This window comes from Cynocephalus volans, chromosome 12, assembly GCF_027409185.1.
Source record: "Cynocephalus volans isolate mCynVol1 chromosome 12, mCynVol1.pri, whole genome shotgun sequence".
Taxonomy (NCBI): Eukaryota; Metazoa; Chordata; class Mammalia; order Dermoptera; family Cynocephalidae; genus Cynocephalus; species Cynocephalus volans.
The window spans coordinates 54,373,857-54,394,330 of NC_084471.1; the positions used below are offsets into that span (position 1 = coordinate 54,373,857).

At 38.1% G+C, this 20,474-nt stretch overlaps 1 protein-coding gene and 1 non-coding gene across 6 annotated transcripts in view; one reads left to right on the top strand and one right to left on the bottom strand.

Annotated features, from left to right (window-relative positions):
* Window positions 1-20,474, top strand: part of GRIP1 (glutamate receptor interacting protein 1) — a 396,854-nt gene that overhangs the window by 343,632 nt on the left and 32,748 nt on the right. For all 5 annotated transcript variants that reach the window (XM_063074588.1, XM_063074591.1, XM_063074593.1 and 2 more), the window contains 3 exons: window positions 4,452-4,596; window positions 6,726-6,865; window positions 7,039-7,233. In XM_063074588.1, coding sequence (XP_062930658.1) covers window positions 4,452-4,596; window positions 6,726-6,865; window positions 7,039-7,233 — 480 coding nt within the window. The remainder of the gene's footprint in view (window positions 1-4,451; window positions 4,597-6,725; window positions 6,866-7,038; window positions 7,234-20,474) is intronic.
* On the bottom strand, window positions 18,195-18,296 carry LOC134361379 (U6 spliceosomal RNA). Its single transcript, XR_010021409.1, has one exon. It is a non-coding gene; the product is annotated as a U6 spliceosomal RNA (small nuclear RNA).

Sequence of the window (20,474 nt, forward strand, 5' to 3'; positions counted from 1 at the left end):
ACCCTACCTGACTGAATCTTATTCCTTAATATTTAATTTCTCTCATTAGGGAGAATTTAAAATTAATTTAACTTTTCTCTTGGTGGGGAACAAGAAGGAAAATAAAAAGTTGAGAAATACTAGAAGAATTCACAGGAGCTGTAGGATCTCCAGCTGTGGAGTCAGGAAGACTTCCTGAAAGATAAGACATCTGATCCAAGTTTTGAAGTAAGAGTAGAAATTCTCCAGGGGAACAAATGGAAGAAAGATGTTTGTGGACAGGGAGTAACATGTGCAAGGGTTAAAGATGTTAGAAAAGTGCTTTTTAAGCAGCTGCAGTGGTTTGATGAGGGGAGAATTTAGGAGATTGGATTGGGTTGGGGGAGGATGTGTGACCCTCTGGAGAGAGAGGCTCCAGCTCAGCTCTTGCAAAGGGGTTATATTTCATTGTTAAGGAATTGGGGAACCAATGAAAAGCTTCAAATAAAATACTAACATTCAGATTTGTGTTTTAAAAGTATTCTGGGAAGAAAAGGGAAGGAATTATGTGTTGGCAGCACTGGTAAAAATAGATGTGGGTGGGGAGGGCAAAGGCTGAATCCCAAGTAGGAAAACCATTTAGGAAGAAACCATTGCTATGAAAAACTGGGCAGAGTCAAAATGGGGACCTCCTTGTGAGCGAATGACAGTGGGATGCCCTGGGAACCTTGCCTTGTGGGCAGACGGGCCATATGGTCTGGATAACACTATGCGCAGGCAGCTGCCACTGCCATCATCTATGTAAAGAAAGAAGCCAGACTAATTAAATGTCTGTTTACTCAAAGTGTCCACATGGGGTTTTCTGAGGAAATTAATATTATTTTCTTTTTAAAAACTTGTTATGAAATTCCAAATACATACAAAAATAGAGAAAAATAGTGTAATGGATCATCATGCATCACTCAGTGTCAATAACTATTAACTTATGACCAATCTTGCTTCATTTATATTCCCAGTCTAGTTTCTTCACCCACCCACACACTGGATTATTTTGAACAAATTTCAAGTATCATGTCATTTCATATTGTAAATATTGCTAATGTATCCTTAAATGATACTCTTTTAAAACACATAACTAGGGCTGGCCCGTGGCTCACTTGGGAGAGTGCGGTGCTGATAACACCAAGGCCATGGGTTTGGATCCCATACAAGGATGGCCGGTTAGCTCACTTGGTGAGCCTGGTGCTGACAACACCAAGTCAAGGGTTAAGATCCCCTTACTTATCTTTTTAAATAAATAAATAAATAAATAAATAAATAAATAAAATAAAACACATAGCTAAATAACATCATTACATTTTTTAAAATTAGGAATAATTCTTAATATCATCAAATATTCACTTAATGTTTACATTTCCTTGATTTTCATATGTAAGTACATATAAAAAGATAGGCAGATAGATGTATAGATACATAGATGGGTAGATAGATACATACACACATAGATGATAGATAGATTACAGATAGATATAGGCAGGTAGATGGATGGATGGACAGACAGACAGACAGAGAGATAGATAGCTTTTTAAAAAAACAGTTGGTTTGTTTGAATTAGGATCCCAAAAGATCTACTCATTGCTCTTGCTTATAACATCTCTTAAATCTCCCTTTCTCTTTTTTGTTTCTCTCAATTTATTTGGTTTTCAATCAGCTTTCATTTCTGTCATAATCTCAATACAGCATCACTTCATCCTGTTTCCTCCCACAAGGTGGTCCTTCTGAGTTACAATACTGCCGTTTTTTGGATTTGTATCTCCATCACTATCTAAACCATAACAATTGCCTTCTAGTTATAGCAAGGCCTCAGATGCCTATTTAAAAATGTTCCCACCTAAGACAGCCTGAAACTGACTGTCCTAAACCCATTTACTCCATCCCTGGTGTTATTTTGTCATATTTGTGATGCAAGGTACAGAATTTTCCAAACATAACACAGTGTTCATTCTGGATTGCCTGAAAAATGAGCCATCTAGAGCCAGGTCTTCCCCTTCTTCCACCAAGTGTGACTGTGCCCAAACTTATCTTTGCGTGGACCAGTACTTGTTTTCATATGGACTGAAGTTTCAACTGAAACCTCCCACAGGTTCCTGAGTCTCCAGTTGCTGGTCGACTTTCATTTTCCCTAAGTCCCATAAAGAGTTGATGCCAAAACCTAGAATGCTCTGTGCCCATGGACAAACTTGTGCTCATGGTTGCCCTATACGGAGAGCATTTAAGGGTCGAGGTTTTTCCAATGGCATACACACCCACACTGAATGGCCAACAGAGTGCCCAACAGAACTCAAATTTAACTATGCCAGGGGTTGCTCAAATGACTCATCCAGAATTTTATCCAGAATATAGCTGGTGGTGCAGGCTGCAAAGTACATGCAGTCTGTCCAATAATACCTCATTCATTTCGGTCAAAGTCATCCCTGAAGAGTGACAAAATATCATCCTGTAGGAAAATTTAAATTTTTGACCCTTACCTAATATTAGATCACCTTGTATCCTGATGTTTCTCTTAGGAGCCCTTAGCAGGTCATCACCAGCCTATTGATCACAACTTAAGCAGCAGCCTGGAAGAAGTTTGTGAACCATCAAACAGAGCTATTTTAGGCCTGGTGTAGAGGATTCTCAACTACTAATATAAATTTGAGTCTAATATTGAAAATGATTTTTATACCCTAAGATGTTGATTTAAACACTGCCATTTGTAGTAGATGGTCTTTAATTCTCAATGTATGGAGCTTATTAGGAGTAGAGCACTCAGGAAGTGGAGGTGATGGCCACATTCCAGAACTCCCAATCTATGGCAGAAGTGAACAAAGTGCTGGCAAGAGAGGGCACATTGCTTCCATGTTGCTCTATACACCTCTCTTTTTATGTTCACCCAAATTCTTCACTACACACAAAGACAACTGAATTAACTTGAGCTTTTCCTCCTTATTTTAGGGTTTCAGAGCATAAATGAACAGCTGCTCATTGTAAAAGTGTGGCCCTGTTAATTCTCTGCTATGTTATACCCTGACTATAAAAGCTGACTGTTTTATTAAAATAGCTACTGGACCATTTCATTGCATCCTTAGGTACAGAAATGAAACAGCTCCTTAACCATTCACAGCTCCTGTACCCAAGAAGTAAAACAAGAAATGCTCAAGAACTTTAAGTATGTCATAAGCAAATAAAACCCTTTGAATTCTGAGACTTCATGTTTGCAACCCTGACATGATCACAACCCCCACTATGCTGAAAGTGGCCCGTGACATCTTTCTGGCCAATGCTTTAGGCAGATCTCATTCACAAATGTCTTTCTTCATGTTCAATAGCCAAAATTAGTTCATGACAGTGTGACAGCCTGGTATATGCTATTGAAACATAGCTTACAGTGGCTTTTACTCTCAAGAGAAGAGAAGAGATAAAAATCATTCAAATCTCTGCTTTAATATCCATGAATTCATCAATAGGACTCACATTTGAAGACATAGTCAGTGGAATATGTATGGGATTCTAGATCTCCTGCTGTTGTCTTTGAATCATATATGTTATCATTTGCTTTAATCATTAATGTATTACTCTATTTTCTGTTATTTATAACAATACTTGAAACTGAATAATTCATAAGAAAATGAAATAGAATTTATTTCTTACAATTTTGAAAGCTGGGAAGTCCATGGTCCAGGAAACACATCTGGTGAGAGCCTTGTTCTTGGTGGGAAGTTTCTGCAAAGTCCTGTGGTGATGCAGTCAAGAGCAAGAGAGTTAACATGCTCACTTGCTCTCCTTATAAAGCCATCAGAACCATTCCCTGATAACCTTTAAACCATTAACTCATCACTCCATGAATGGATTAATTTAATTCACGAGGGCACAGTCTTCACAATCTAATCACCTCTTAAAGGCCTACCTTTCAAATATCATAATCAGATTTCCCACCTCTCAACACTGTTACTATGGGGGTCAAGCCTCAGTGAATTTTGGTGAGAAATTTGTGAATATTAAATCCACAGCACTTAGCAAAATCAGCTTTTCTATATTGAACGTTATCTTGCATGGAAAGCTTGAAAATGGAAATCACATGGCCCAATCTCTTCTTTATTAACTGAGTGACTCTCTCCTCCCATATTACCTACTCAGCCATAGGTTTATTCCACAGGTATTTATCAACGTTTACAAAATGCTAGGCAAACACAGTCTAAAGGGCCCAGTTGGGATGACTCAAATTTAAAACGTAAGTCATTAGGCATTGTTCCCCTTCCTTGGCATAGATGACAACTACATCCCTATATTAGAATGTAAGAGTCTATTAAGAAAGTGCAACTTCCCAAAATAATTATTGCCCGAGACATTATGCTTTGATAATGTTTTGAATGTCCTGCTTTATGTATGAATATATGTGTCTTATTTTTCTTTTTCTGAAGAAATCAATTATGACTACTTGGCATTTATTGCAGATGAGCAAGAAAGTTCCGGAGCAATTATTTACACTGTGGAGCTTAAGCGCTATGGGGGGCCCCTTGGCATCACAATTTCAGGAACTGAAGAGCCGTTTGATCCTATAATCATCTCAAGCCTCACTAAAGGGGGATTAGCTGAAAGGTAAAATTTGAAGGAATTGCTATGATTACCTGCGTCTGAGATGAGCTTCCTTCTTCATAGCCACATGAAAACATGCTCTCCTCTTCTGTTTGGTTATCTGTTGATTTTTACAAATCCGCACAAGGGATTGATTTAAGGGCTTGAGAATTCTCAGGCAGTGCTCTGACTTGACTTCGAGGGGCAACTTATAGGCAGTAAAAGATGTCATTGATGTTACTCTCGAGAAATGTATAAACTGACCACAGTCGACTGGAGGTAGATTTATATTATGTCCATTTTGAGAGGAAAAGACTAAAGTTCAGGGAGGTTAAAAGGCTTGTCCAATTCAATTCAGCAAACATTTACTGAGCCTCTGTTACCTGACAGGTGCTGGGCTCAGCTGCTGTGTTTTCAGGAGAGCATGATACAGGCTTCAACTTTAAAGATTTTGAGAAACACAGTGTATTGACCCATCATAATAGTATCTTATAATTTGGAATGCCCACTTGTTCCTTTGGCTATGATGCACGCACCCCCATCCCCTGCCCACCCTCTGCCTATTGTGTTTCTTTGAGACATGTCATCAGGCATATAACAAACCCTATAACCAGATCTGTCCTCCAGTAACCTAGCTCAGGAATGCACGAACATTGTTCATGCTGACACCTGAAGATAATAGTTTGCAAAATAAAGATGTAGCACTGCAAAATTTTGGAGCTGCAAGGAACCTTTGAAATCAGCTCATCCAACACCTTCATCTGTCAGTTGAGGGGACTGAGGCAGCTCAGAAAGGGTTACTCTGCTGGAATTTAATATTCTGATATTAGTGGAGACACCTATGATATGATATTCTTCAGGTGCCCTCCTGTCCTAGGTATCTCTGTTAGAGAGACAAAGAAAAGATGAACATTGATCTGACTCAGCAGCCTACTGGTAAAGTGTCTATGGCTCATAACATGGATCATTCATAGAGACTCTTAATGAAAGAATAAAGAGATCTTTTTTTTTTCCAGGAAAAAAACTCCTTGAGAGTAGGTGCATTGGCAGACTTGTTAAGCAGCCCCTCATAACCTGCATGACTCTGTGTCACCTCTGTTGTCCCATTGCTGCAGCTCAGCACAGCTGCCACTATTCCAGAAGCAAGCTGCAGTCAGAGTGCTCAGCACAAGCAGCCCTGTGAGATGGGTCAGTTCCTTTGCCCACTGCATTTGAAGTGAGCTGGTATAACAGGAGGCTAGCACCAGGGATTCAGATTTACAGCTTCAGCCCAGGTGTAGAGATCTGAGTTTTTATACCATCCCTGAGCTTCCCTGCTGTGAGTCTACTCCTTCCCCTCCCAGTGCTTCCAAACATAGATGTGGCCAATGTCAGAACTGCAAATCCAACCTGCTAGTTCAGAATTGGGTGAGGATGGGAAGAGAAGGGAAAAGATCAAAGGTTTATTAGTTTATTGATCAATAAATTCATTTATTTTATTTTTCCACACTTTAAGCAGTGTGCTAGGTCCTTTACATATGTTTTCCTATTTAATCCTCAGAGCTTCCCCATAAGATGACCGTCCCCATTGTAAAGATAAGGAAACTGACACCCAGAGAGGTTAAAATAAGGTACCCAGGTCACACAGCTGGTAGGTGGCAAATTGGATTGAAACTTAGTGCTAATTTATTCTTGTGTTTAGCCTTTTTCAATCCCTGGAATTGTCAATAGGGGAGACCCTGCCACACCAGGGTCTGGCTATGTCCGCATCTCTCTGAACCTCACTTCTGGTGATCTGGGTACTGACTGTGTTAAATATTTTAAATCTGTAGAAAGAACGTTCCATGCTATCCATCACTATGTTTGTTTTTCAATTCCTTGAGATTTTTAAGAAGGTTACCAAATGACTCAGCTTTCTTGGAATTTAAAAAGCACACAAGTCCATTTTAAAAACTAATTAAAACAATTTTTCTAATTTTATTGGAAACTAAAAAGTAATTCACAACAGATGCAGTTATCTTATAACACTGCCCGGGAGAAAGCTAAAAGAAGTGACTTCTGGAGACTCTTGCCAAGTCTTTTATTATTATGAATGTATAAAGCATGTCAGGGAATTTATATTCAATAGCTTGCGGGATAATTTTTACCTTCTCTATTTCTATTTGTTATTTCAGAACTGGCGCAATCCACATAGGAGACCGAATCCTAGCCATCAACAGCAGCAGCTTGAAAGGGAAGCCTCTGAGTGAAGCCATCCATTTGTTACAGATGGCGGGAGAGACTGTCACCTTGAAAATTAAGAAACAGACAGATGGTGAGTGGGTCGAGAGCCACAACTAAGGATTTCCAGTGCATTTCCTTTCCTAAAGGAATGTGCTAGTGTCTATGTGTGTATTTCTAGGGAAATGACTCGCCAGCCACAGAGCACTTGAGCATCTTTTTATTTAAATATATTTTGATACTTAAATTCTTTTCCTGTCTTTAAAGCCCAGTCAGCATCAAGCCCCAAGAAGTTCCCCATTCCCAGCCATTTGAGTGACCTGGGAGATGTGGAGGAGGACTCCTCTCTGGCACAGAAGCCAGGCAAGCTCTCTGACATGTACCCCTCCACGGTGCCCAGTGTGGACAGCGCTGTGGATTCATGGGATGGCTCTGGAGTAGATGCCAGCTATGGGAATCAAGGTATGTCCTTGCTTTGGCCAACAAAGGACTTGTCATTGTTGGAGCCCATGTTTCTCAAAGATTCACCCTCTGCTCCATGAGAATATCTTTATTTATTTAACTTGTGCCTGCTTCGATGAAAGCATACTGAGCACATTGAAATCGTTCAGTCAGCTGGCCTTGCATGTCCTTCTTGTTAGTGCTGGTAAGTCATGAACATTTATCGAACACTAACAGGCCCCCATTAGATTTACTAATGACCAAGTGTTCAATACAGAGCTGTCCTTCAAGCTTAGATTAACATGAGGCAAACCATACAATAAAGTGGTTCACTGAGGACAGGCCCAATTGTCTTATTTTTAGCAAGCTTTCTGCAAAGATGGATTGGGGAGTTCTGAAAATGGGCATAAGAGATTAGCCAATGATTTGTGACCCCATTTATTCCTGCCCACTCCTGACTTAAATAGAAACTTGTAGGGGTTTCCTTGAACACTCATTATTAGAGATCTGTAATCACAATATATGAAAGTATATAGTAGATTTTTCTTCACAGATGTCATCTTCATGTGAAGAAATATAACCAACATTAAAAGTTAAACCCCACTCACAGAATATAAACACACATGAAGTGTCAGCTGAATACAGAATATAAACTAAAAGCTTTTTTTAAATTTTATTTTCTAATTGACACGTAATAATTGTACATGTTTATGGGGTACATTGTGATGTTTTGATACATGTATACATTGTATAATGATCAAATCAGGGTAATTAGCATGTTCATCACCTCAAACATTTTTGTCTTTTTGTGGTGAGAACATTTAGAATCCTCTCTTCTAGCTATTTTGAAATATACAATACATTATGGGAAACTATAGTATCCCACTAAGCAATAGAACACCAGAATTTTTTCTTCTTATCTAACTTTAAGTTTGGGGCCAGCCCGTGGCTCACTTGGGAGAGCATGGTGCTGACAACACCAAGTCAAGGGTTAAGATCCCCTTACCCGTCATCTTTTAAAAACTAAATAAATAAATAACTTTAACTTTGTACTTGCTGACCAACCTCTCTCCATCCCCCTTCTCCCCTACCATCCCCAGCCTCTAGTAACCACTATTCTACTCTCTACTTCTGTGAATCAACTTTTTTAGACTCCACATATGAGTGAGATCATGTAGTATTTGTCTTCCACATCTGACTTATTTCACTTAACACAATGTTCTCCAGGTTCATCTATGTTGTTACAAAGGACAGGATTTCATTATTTTTATGGCTGAATAGTATTCCATTGTGTATATATACCACATTTTCTTTATCCATTCATTCATTGATAGACAACTAGGTTGATTCCTTATCTTGGCTATTGTGAATAGTACTGCAAGACACATGGGGGTGCAGATATCTCTTCAACATACTGATTCCATTTCCTTTGGGTATATACTCAGTATTGGGACTGCTGGATCATATGGTAGTTCTATTTTTAATTATTTGAGGAACCTCCATACTGTTTTCCATAATGTCTGCACTAATTTACATTCCCACCAACAGTGTGTAAGTGTTCCCTTTTCTCTACATCCTCAACACTTGTTATCTTTAGTCTTTTTGGTCATAGCCAAAATATTCAACATCACTAATCATCAGAGAAATACAAGTCAGAACCATAATGAGATATCACCTCACTCTAGTTTAGTTAATGAGTGAGGTGATATCTCATTATGGTTTTGATTTGCATTTCTCTGATGATTAGTGATATTGAGCATTTTTTCATATACCTGTTGGCTATTTGAGAAATTTCCATTTCTTCTTTTGAGAAATGTCCATTCAGGTCTTTTGCCCATTTTTATTTTTTAAAAACACAGTCTAATGTGATTTTTTAAATTAATTAATTAATTGTTTTTGGTGGCTGGCCAGTGTGGGGAACCAAATCCTTGACCTTGGTGTTAAAAGGCCGTACTCTAACCAACTGAGCTAACCGGCCTGACTACCTATTTTTTAATGGAATTATTTGGGGATTTTTGCTGTTGAGTTGTATGAATTTTTTATATGTTGTGGATATTAATCCTGTGTCATATGTATAGTTTGCAAATGTGTTTTCCCATTCTGTAGGTTGTCTTTTCACTCTGTTGATTTTTTTCCTTTGCTGTACAGAAGCTTTTTAGTTTGATGGAATCCCATTTGTTTATTTTTGCTTTTGTTGCCTGTGCTTTGGAGGTCTTATGCAAAAAATTCTTGAGCAGACCAATGTCACGAAGCACTTCCCCCAGGTTTTCTTCTAGTAGTTTCATGGTTTGTGGTCTTACATTTAAGTTAGGTCTTTAATTCATTTGCGGTTGATTTTTTAATATGGTGAGAGATGGGGGATCCAGTTTCATTCTTGTGAATATGGATATTCAGTTTTCCCAGCACCATTTATTTATTTATTTATTTATTTTTTAAAAAGATGACCAGTAAGGGGATCTTAACCCTTGACTTGGTGTTGTCAGCACCACGCTCACCCAGTGAGCAACCAGCCATCCCTATATGGGATCCGAACCCGTGGCCTTGGTGTTATCAGCACCACACTCTCTCGAGTGAGCCACGGGCCGGCCCTCCAGCACCATTTATTAAAGAGACTGTTCTTCCTCCAATGTGTATTCTTGGCACCTTTGACAAGGTGGCTGTGGATGCCTCGATTTATTTCTGGGCTCTCTACTCTGTTCCATTGGTCTATGTGTCTTTTATTCCAGTACCATGCTGTTTTGGTTACTGTAGCTTTGTGTAGTATATTTTTTAATCAGGTAGTGGGATGCTCCAGCTTTGTTTTTGTTGTTGTTGTTTGCTCAAGATTGCTTTGGCTATTCAGGGTCTTTTGTGATTCCATACAAATTTTAGGATTTTTTTTTTTTTAATATTTCTGTGAATAATGTCATTAGTATTCTGGTAGGAATTGTATTGAATCTGTAGATATTTGGGGGCATTATGGCTATTTTAACAATATTAATTCTACCAATCCATAAACACAGAATATCTTTCCATTTATTTGTGTCCTCTTTAATTTCTTTCATTAGTGTTTTACAGTTTTCAGTGTAGAGATCTTTCACCTCCTTGGTTAAATTTATTCCTAGTTTTTGTTTTTTGGGGTTTTTTTGTAGCTATTATAAGTGGGATTGTTTTCTTGATGTCTTATTCAGATAATTAACTATTAGCATGCAGAAATGCTACTGATTTTTATATGTTTATTCTGTATCCTGTGACTTTACTGAATTTGTTTATCATTTCTAAGAGTTTTTTGGTGAAGTCTCTAGGGTTTTCTATATATAAGATCATGTCATCTGCAAATAGGGATAATTGGACTTTCTCCTTCGCAATTTGGATGTCTTTTATTTCTTTCTCTTGTCTAATTGCTCTGGCTAGAACTTGCACTGTGTTGAATAAAAGTGGTGAAAGTGGGCATTCTTGTCTTAATCCTGATCTTGGAGGAAAATCTTTAAACTTTTCCCTTTTCAATATGATGCCACATATGGCCTTTATTGTGTTGAGGTACATGCCTTTTATGCCTAATTTATTGTGCGTTTTTGTCATAAAGGGATGTTAAATTTTGTCAAATGCATTTTCCGCATCTATTAAAATGATCATGTGGTTTTTGTCCTTCATTCTATTAATGTGATAAATCACATTTATTAATCTGCGTATGTTGAACCATCCTTACATTCCTGGGATGAATCCCACTTGATCTTGGAAGATGATCTTTTTAATGTGCTGCTCAATTCAGTTTGCTAGTATTTTGCTGAGGATTTTTATATTTATGTTCATCAGGGATATTGGCCTATAGTTTTTTGTTGTTGTTGTGACCTTGTCTGTTTTGGTTTCAGGGTAATGCTAGCCTCATAGAGTTTGTTTGGACTAATTTCCTCCTCTTCAATTTTCTGGAATAGTTTGAGAAGAATCAGTATTAATTATTCTTTAAATGTTTGGTAGATTTCAGTGGTGGCAAGCATCGGGCTTTTCTTTGATGGGATTTACTGATTCAATCTCATTATTTGTCATTGGTCTGTTCAGATTTTTCTATTTCTTCATGATTCAATCTTTGTAGGTTGTATGTGTCCAGGAATTTATCCATTTCTTCTAAGGAATAAGTGGTATTCAGCCACCCAAGACTGAACACTAGAAGTGTCTTTAAAAAAATGTTTTCTTCCCAATGATCATAGCATCAAAAAAAAAAAAAAAGTCAAAACTTCTCAGTATTTCTCCTCATCTGAGCCTTACCTTCTCTAGTGGCTTATATAAATTCCAACCTCCAAATCCCTTGTCTGCTCTGGGTTTAAGTCAGTCAAAGAATGAAATACATAAATAGTTTGGAGAACACATGTTTGGGTGTGAGAGTTGCTTTGTAACTTAGTTAACTGTACTATTAGGAGAGTTTGTATCCAGTTGTTTCTCTTAATGGCTTTTCTGGTTTTCTTTGCTTAGCCTGCCTTTGTTATGTCACTCTCTGTTAAGGCCTCTAAAGGGTGGGAAAAAGAACGAAAGGAAATGATATTTCAAAGTTGTCAAGTTGTTACTTATTAAAGATGATATTGGAGTTTGGTGGAAAAAATATTTTGAAAACCTGAAACAGAATTAGGGCTTTTGTTTATCTGGCAATTAATTTTTCCAAGTCATAATACCTTGTGACAAGTTAGCTATGCCACCAAATACAGGCATTCTCATTGCCTAAGAATTGATGGGCCATTAGGTAAAGAACACAAGTCAAATTCTATCAGTAGACTCTGAGATTTATTAATTAATATGTTTATTGTTTGTTTGTTTATTAATGTGAAGTTGTTTTTGTTGCACAGAGATTTTCGTGAGGATGCTATTGATATTAATGAGTTATGCCCCACAAAGTGAAATGTATGAACTTAGCTACTCCCTTTCTTTACACCAAAGAACAGGAGCATGTTTAGCATACTAAATATAAGAACTGTCCCTCGTTAGTAAAAGACTGAGAACCATTTATTATTTATGAAGCATTGTGAAAATTTGAATAACAGTCATAATGATATTACATTTGGCATGTATAAATTAGAAATACCGATGAGGTAGAAGGGAGCTAAGGAATAAGTAGAGGTAATGGCAATGAAGACAAACTTGAAGTCTTCCAAGGTAATGAAAAAATACCTTATATCTGTAGAACACTTTAGAGTTTACAAAGCACTTTCACGTAACTAACCTCCAGTGATTCTCATAATGAACACAGAAGTTGAAGGCCGGTGTTGATCACAGGATTTCAGTGCTTGGAGATTTAGAAGTCAGCCTGTCTGACATCCAGTGCAGCCTTTGGTGCCACGTTCAGCCTCGCTGCACGCTGACACGCTGCGTGGACTTGAGTGCTCAAGGTGTTTCCTAACTGCCGAGGCAGCCCTCCCATCTCCTTGTAGCTTTGACAGCTCGAAAGCTCTCGCTTGTATTGAGCTGAAATCTGTCTGTAGCTTCTGCCTATTAGTCCTAGTTCTAGCCTCAAGGTCACTCAGAACTGGACTAACGCCTCATCCTTGACAGCCCTTGAGATATTCAGAGACAGCTATCATGTCCCTTTGAGTCTTTCTTTCCCCAAGCAAAATAGCCCCAGTTTCTTTAACTGTTCCTTACATAACTAACTTCTGGTGTCTTTATCATCCGGCAGGCCTCTCTTCTGAAGATGTTCAAATTTAACTTTATTTCTATCGAAGTGTAGTGCTCAGAAAAAAGAAAGTTATACAACAGTCTGACAGCCCAGAGCAAAGCTAGCCTGTCACATTTATCACTGAAGATAGTAGAACCTGTCCATGCAGCCTTCCTTGACATCGGAATTGTAGTGGCCACATCATATCTGTCACTCATTTTAAGCTTACTGTTTACCAAGATCTCAAAGTCTGGTATTGTTTGTTTGTTTTTTCTTTACTTGTGGTATTGGGTTAAACCAGATCTCTCCAGATTGTGTTTGTGGGGTTGACTTACTAAAAAGAAGGCACAGAAACATACTTTTAATTTTTCTATTTTCTGTTCTCTGCTTCTTCTCCAAAATGACAAGCTTGCCCCACTCATCTATTCAAAAAATACGTGATGACTGACACAATATAAGGCCAATATACAGTGTGTATACACTGTTGGACAGAAGAGACATGATCTCTGTTTTCATGGCAAGTGTTACCCAGCTGCAGGGCCAGACAGTTAACAAACAAACAAACAAGTACCAACAGAGCTAAGTATTACTTGGTTAATGAAAAGGGAAATAGAATGGAGTGATCAAAGCTGGTGGAGAAAGGAGTGTGTTTAGAGAAATCCCACAATGCGATGACCCTCAGTTCTGTTGCAGACACTCAATTCTCTAGGATGCAAACTTTTTGCCTCTGGGTCAGCTCTTTCACTCACCACTCTCTTGACTCTTAAATGCTTTGTGCCCTTCTGCCACATCAAAATCTTCTGCTTTCAGCCTCCTTATATCTTATTTATTCCTCCTTCTAACTCTGAGGAAACCCTGTGGTTGCTTTGCTTGGATTTAGCAAAAGTCAGTACAAGAGGAGACTGAAAAATTGGTGGTAACTGGACTCTGGCATTCTCATGGATTGGGCAGCTCTTGTGGTCTCTGTAATTCTTCACTCTCAACTCAGGTAGCTATGTGTATTAGTCCATATCTGTTATTTATAACAAAATATCTGGAACTAGGTAATTTGTAAGAAAATGAAATTTATTGCTTACAATTTCAGAGGCTAGGAAGCCCAAAGTCCAGGGAACACATCTGATGAGGGTCTTCCTGGTAGTGGCTTTACAGCAATGCAGGAGTCACATGGCAGAAAATTGCAGAGCAGAGAGAGACAGACTCTCACGGGCTCTCCTTTTAAAACCCCCAGAACCATGCCCCTGACCACCATTATTAATCCATTCACTACAGCATGGTCCTTACAATTTAATCACCTCTTTAAGACCTTTCAATTACCATAATAGGATTTCTTACCCTCAACAGTTACAGTAGGGATTAAGCTTCTAACATATAAACTTTGGGGGACACAATTCAGTCAATTCACAGCATTATGTTTCTGTCTTATCCCATCATAGTCTTTTGACTTTTCTCTCTTTTAAGGTCACTTTGATCCTTCGTATTGTCACACACAAAAACAAAGATTCATCTAGGTTTTCAAATGTATTTGCATATAATTAAATAATCTTTATAATAATACCCCCCAGTATTGTTCCATTATTGGTATATTTGTGTTTTTATTCTTTCCCATGATTAGATTAGTAATGGTTTATTTTATTTAGTATTTTTCCCCCAAAGGACTGGCTCTTGCATTTATTTCTTAGTTCCACTCTGAATTCGTTTGTTTGTTTTACTTAATTTTTAATTTTTTTTTTTTTTTTGACAGGTGGCTTGTATGGAGATCTGAACCCTTGACCTTGGTGTTACCAGCACCACATTTACATAAAATTTTGCTTTTACTCAGATTAATGCTTTCATTCAGTTCTTAGATTTTGTTCCTTTTCTATCTTGAACTGGATGTGAAATTTATTTATTTTCATGCTTCCATATAGTTTTCATAAGGTGATGAAAACTGATAAAAGACACCAACATGCATAGCCAGAGTCCAACATTCTTTGAATTTGGTTAAAGAATACAAAATACTACGTACAGAGAGTAGCACAGAGCAAGAGACTCAACAGTATCCTCATTGGTGGGGTTTTATGTTTTTTCTTCCATTTTTCTCTCACATGTCTCATCTCCTATTGTCTTGCCCAATTTCTCCTTCTGTATATTTATGCTTTCATCTCTGTTTTGTAGAGTGATGGCTTTCCTGTGTATTTTTTAAATTTTGTGATGATCTCTTTGATCATATTTATCATTTGCTCCATGGCAAGCTTTTTCTCATGAGTGTCCTTCATCTGCTATTGCTTTGTTTTTCTATTCCCTTGCTCCTGTTTTTTTTATATTAACTGAGTGTACATTTTATGCCAGTTCCTTTTAAATGATTGCTCATCATTGAGTGAGATGAGTTCTCCCTGAACTGGAAGTTTACTGGAGGTTCTGAGGAAGAAGAGCCCAGGTTGTGTTCCAGGCTAGCAAAATGTATCCCAGTTCACAGTTGTACATGTGAGGTTCCCCCAGGCAACAGAGAGCAGCCCCTGCAGACTCTCACAACGCAGAATTCCGTTCTCTATGCTGCTCACTGACAGATTGTTCCTTGCAGCCTGTGACACCTCTGTATGTGTTGTCTTTCAGCCTACCTCCCTGACTTTCTTCTGGTGCCAAAGGGGGTTCAGGGTCCTTCCTGCCACTGGCCCATGCAATGTGTTCTCTTGTTCCAAACAAGCCATTCTTGTTTTGTGTTGCGCCACATGTGCTGCTTTTGCAGACTGGGCCCTCTCTGAAACCTCCGGCCATACGTGTCTTCTCTCAGCCTCTTACCACCTCCACCCCCATTCCTCATTTGACTTCCATTGAGTTTAGCAAATTTTCTTATGTACTGTGGTGTGAGATTGCAGAAATATTCCAGTGTAAGATGGGATTTGCATTCTGTTATTTATCATAGCTTTGTGTTTTGAGGTGATTTCTGAGAGAAGGCTGAACCATCTTTGCATGGCCATTTTAAAACCATAATCTCATCTAAACCCTTTGAATATAAGAATACTTCAAAAAGTTGATGGGAAGAGTCATATTATCTTTCAATCCAATTTTGCCATGTACTTTTTGAAGCACCCTCATATTTCTTGGCAAGAACAATTACAAATAGTTATACAAATGTATGATTTGGTTTTCTCATTCTTAACAAAACTGGGTCTTCAGGAAACAAATCTGGCAGGGAATTATCTGGCTTGCTTTCCTGTACTAAAATTGGTTTCCAAAAATGAAAGTAATGGCAAGAGCTACAGTCCCAAAATTGTGAAGTTGAAGATTGAATTCCAAACTTTATGAATATGAGCTAAAATTGTTTAGTTCACATTTCTAAATTAATGCTGAGTGTGAATTCAGAGCTACAGATAGAAAATATTGATCTGCATTAGTACAGAAACCAAATATTACAATGGAGTATCAGAATTTTTAAAATATCTATAATGTAGTTACCATAAAAATAAAAATCATCATATCAAGATTCCATCCACTTTCAGAAGTACCTACATTTCTGAAGACCTATCTTTATTATGCAAATAAACAAAACTAAACATTACTCTCAGGAAAAGAAATCTGAACTGAATTTTATGCCTCACAGTATGATACAAAGTGTAAGACCAGACACTGAAACCCAGATACAAAAGAAATAAAGAAAGAAAAAAGAAGAGAAAAGTTTTGGTTTCTAAATCAAAAGTGTAGGGGCCGAGCCCGTGGCACACTCGGGAGAGTGCGGCGCTGGGAGCGCAGCGACGCTCGCGCTGCGGGGAGTTCCGGTCACGAAAAAGACAAAAAAAAAAACTAAATCAAAAGTGTAATTAGTTAGGACATATATATTTTTAAATGACTTTTCAATTTGTTTCTTTTATCAATTTTTAATTTAAAATGTAGTTTCCAGTAATAGATATGTATTTTAATTTCATGTGCTTACACCATCATTCAGTAAAAACAAATTTTAATTATATTTCTGGCAGTTGATTTTTCTTACACCAGGGCTGCCCCATTTATTCCATTCTTTCTCTGGCTTTTAAGTTTGATTCCTGGTAAAAAGGAATATTCCTCAAGGCCTTTAACTTCCTCTTAGCTATGGCAACCGGCTTGCCTTTTATCCAAACCTAATTCTCCTCAAATATTCCCTGTTTTAAATCATGGCATCATCATCTACCTGCATCAGTTAGGGATTGAGTGGTGCTACATATAAATGAAAATCCAAATGATGGCATTTAAACAAGATAGGGATTTATTTTTCTCCCCATGTGGTACAGAGCCTGGAGCAGGCAGGTAGCCTCATGGTGTCCTCAGGACTCAGATATCTTCCTTCTTCTACTAGTTTACTGCCTCTGATGGCTCTCCATTGCCACTGCCTTTGTTATAAAACCTCCATCAGACCTGAAATACTCTATCTATCTCCTCACTTATCTTCTTACTTTGAGCCTCTTATCATTCCACATTTCTATCAATGATATTTAGAGAGACCCTATCTAGTCATGCCACTCTCTAAAACAAACAATAAAACTCTCTGTTGATGGTTCACAATTGTGATGGGATAAAGGCAGGTCCTTAGTTTAAAACCCAGAGTTCTTTGTAATCTAGTCCCCCCGCTTCATCTTTTCCTGACAGTTCCTTGCAATACCCTTTAGTCCACACACCCTGATCTCTTCTCTAACCAGGCTTTGGTCCTTGGCACCTAGATAGCTCTAGGTGTTTTGATATGTTAATCTACCCATTCCTTTATCAATTACAAGTTCATCGAGAAATAGAAACTGGAGTTAGCTATGGATTAAAATATCAGCATTTTATTTTATTTTTTGCTAGAAAAGTTGGATTGGTTCTGCAGTCAGAATCCGGATTATTATTTTCCTGCCCCTAATCCAAGTATAGACATTGGGTCTTAATGACGGAGAAGTCAGATCCATGGAACAAACCATAACTCAACAAATTACCAGTCAGTTGGATTTCGTTCAGCTGAATAGACCTGAAAACCATAACTATACAGTGACTTATAAAGAAGTAGGCATTTTGGATCTGGTATATAACTCCAGAGTGTCATCAAGGACCCATGCTCCTAAATATTTCTGCTCTATTATGCTTAGCACTTGGCTTTCATCCTTGGGATCACTTCATGGTCCAAGACAGTTACTGTGGCTCTAATTATTTTATTTGCATTCCAGGCAGCAGGAATGAGGATTGTAAGGAGCAATCTCAGAAGTCCCCTTGGTTATGTCATTGGCCAGAATGTTTCTCAGAGTTAGTTACACCTGGATTTTTTTTTTTTTTTTTTTTTTTTTAACAAAATCAAACTCAATATTTACTTAAAAAGGAAAAAAGAGAGGCTAGGTGTGCTGGTTAATCTCTCACTGGCTTCCTTGTGAGTCAGTGAAAAAATATAGAACACTTCATGAATTTGCATGTCATCCTTGCACAGGGGCCATGCTGATCTCTGTATCGTTCCAATTTTAGTGTGTGTGTGGCTGAAGCAAGCACGAGTTACACCTAGCTTTGAGGGAAGCTAAGAAATACAGTTTTAGTCTGAGTATGCCCTCCCCAAAACTGGTATTCTGGACCTAAGAATAGAGGGAAGAATAGATGTTCTAATGGACAAATAGTAGCCTGCCACAGTCAACTAACTGCCCAGTTTTGGCCTCCCTGCCTCCATCAAGCTCAAAGAGCCCCAAGAACAGGACTCTGGGCTACTTACCACATAGCACAGCAACAGTGGAGGGAATGAGTCCAGACAAAGCCAAGAAGGGGTAGCATGCATGGGCTCAGTGTCTTTTTCCAATACTCAATAATTATGTTAAGTCATTTCTCCTATGGAGAAGAATATGTACAGGTGGCAAGAGGGACCAGAGTATTTCTGGAATACTTTCCCTTCTTGGGAGTAGAGCAGAAACCCACTGATGGGTTTGAGGATGGGGAGCATGTTTACTGTGACTGCACCTTTATCAGCTCCCTCTTCTGCTTACCCAACACTGTCTCACTCCAACACTTCTACCTATTAAGTGACTTTCCTTCTAGTTCCAAGCTTCTATGTCATCTTTCCTTCGGCACCCATCATGAACGATGTTCCAACCCCAAACAGGTCTCTTCTTCCATATCAATACATTCAGACTAAAGGATAGCAATTTCACATGCTTCTACAACTCTCACCTTCTATACCTGTTTCTCCTCCTCTTTCTCCCACACATATACCAAACTGTGCAGTTTTTGATGACAGGAACCTAATTTTATTTATCTTTGCATTTTCCTCATACATTATCTGATACTTAACGAGGTACTCAAATGTTTACTGCATTAATAATACTGTGACTTAACTCCTCTCCTAGTCTCCCTACTTTATAGATAAGGAAACACAGAGATTGAATGGCTTAGTAAATAACAACAATGGACATCTATGATCATTAAGACCTCAGTGTATTGTAGGCATTTTCATTAAGTGCTTACCTATATTCTCTTCTTAATTCTCTTATCAACTTGGTGACAGAGTTGGGATTTGACCCTAGATATTTTCTTCCTTTAATCACTGGGTCAGCATACTGTGGATTAGAGAAAAGCTGGGTCCACACCCAGATCTTCTGACTTTAAGCCTCACCCAAAGAGATTTGATTCTTATCCTTTTTTCATTGTCTGCTTTGCTGTAATGCAATAATCTTTTTTTTCTGTTTTTTTTTATTATTGAAACATAATCAATTATACATATTTGTGGAATAAAGTTTAATATTAATACCCGTGTACAATATGTGCTGATCGAAGCAAGATAATTAGCATATTCATTATCACACACTGTAATCATTCTTTGTGACCCTTTCCCAATTTCTCGCTAGCCCCACCTCCACCCTCTCTCCCTTTCCCACGTCTGTTAACCTCAGTTCTCTTCTCTCCTTTTGAAAGTTCAACAACTTATTGTGATTGTTGTATCTTTCTTCCTTTTTTCTTTATTTGTTCATTTTTTAGCTCCCATTTATGAGTGAGGACGTGGTTTTTCTCTTCCTGTGCCCAGCTTATTTCACTTAACATAATTTTCTCCAAGTTCATCCATGTTGCTGTGAATGGCAGAATTCTTTTTTTTTTTTTATGGCGGAGTAGTATTCCATTGTGTATATATACCACATTTTCCTTATCCAGTCATCCATCAATGGACATTTAGGTTGGTTCCAATTCTTGGCTATTGTAAATAGAGCTGAGATAAACATGGGAGTGCATTCCCATTCCTTTGGGTATATACCCAGCAGCAGGATTGCTGAATCTTACGGTGGTCCTACCTGTAGTTGTTTAAGGAATCTCCATACTGTTTTCCATAGTGGCTGCACTAATTTACAGTCCCACCAAGAGTGGTTCTCCTTTCTCTGAATGCTCACCAGCATTTGTTATTCTCTGTCTTTTTTGTAGTAGCCAGTCTAACTGGGTTGAGATGATATTTCAGTGTGGTTTTGATTTGCATTTCCTTGACATTTAGTGATGTTGAGCACTTTTTCACATTTCTGTTGGCCATTTGTATATCTTCCTTTGTGAAATGTCTGTTCACCTTCTTTGCTCATTTTTAAATTAGGTTACTTGTTTTTTACTGTTAAATTGTTTAGTTCCTTGTATATTCTGGATATTAATCCCTTGTCAGATGCATAGTTTGCAAATATTTTCTCCCATTCTGCAGGCTGTCTCT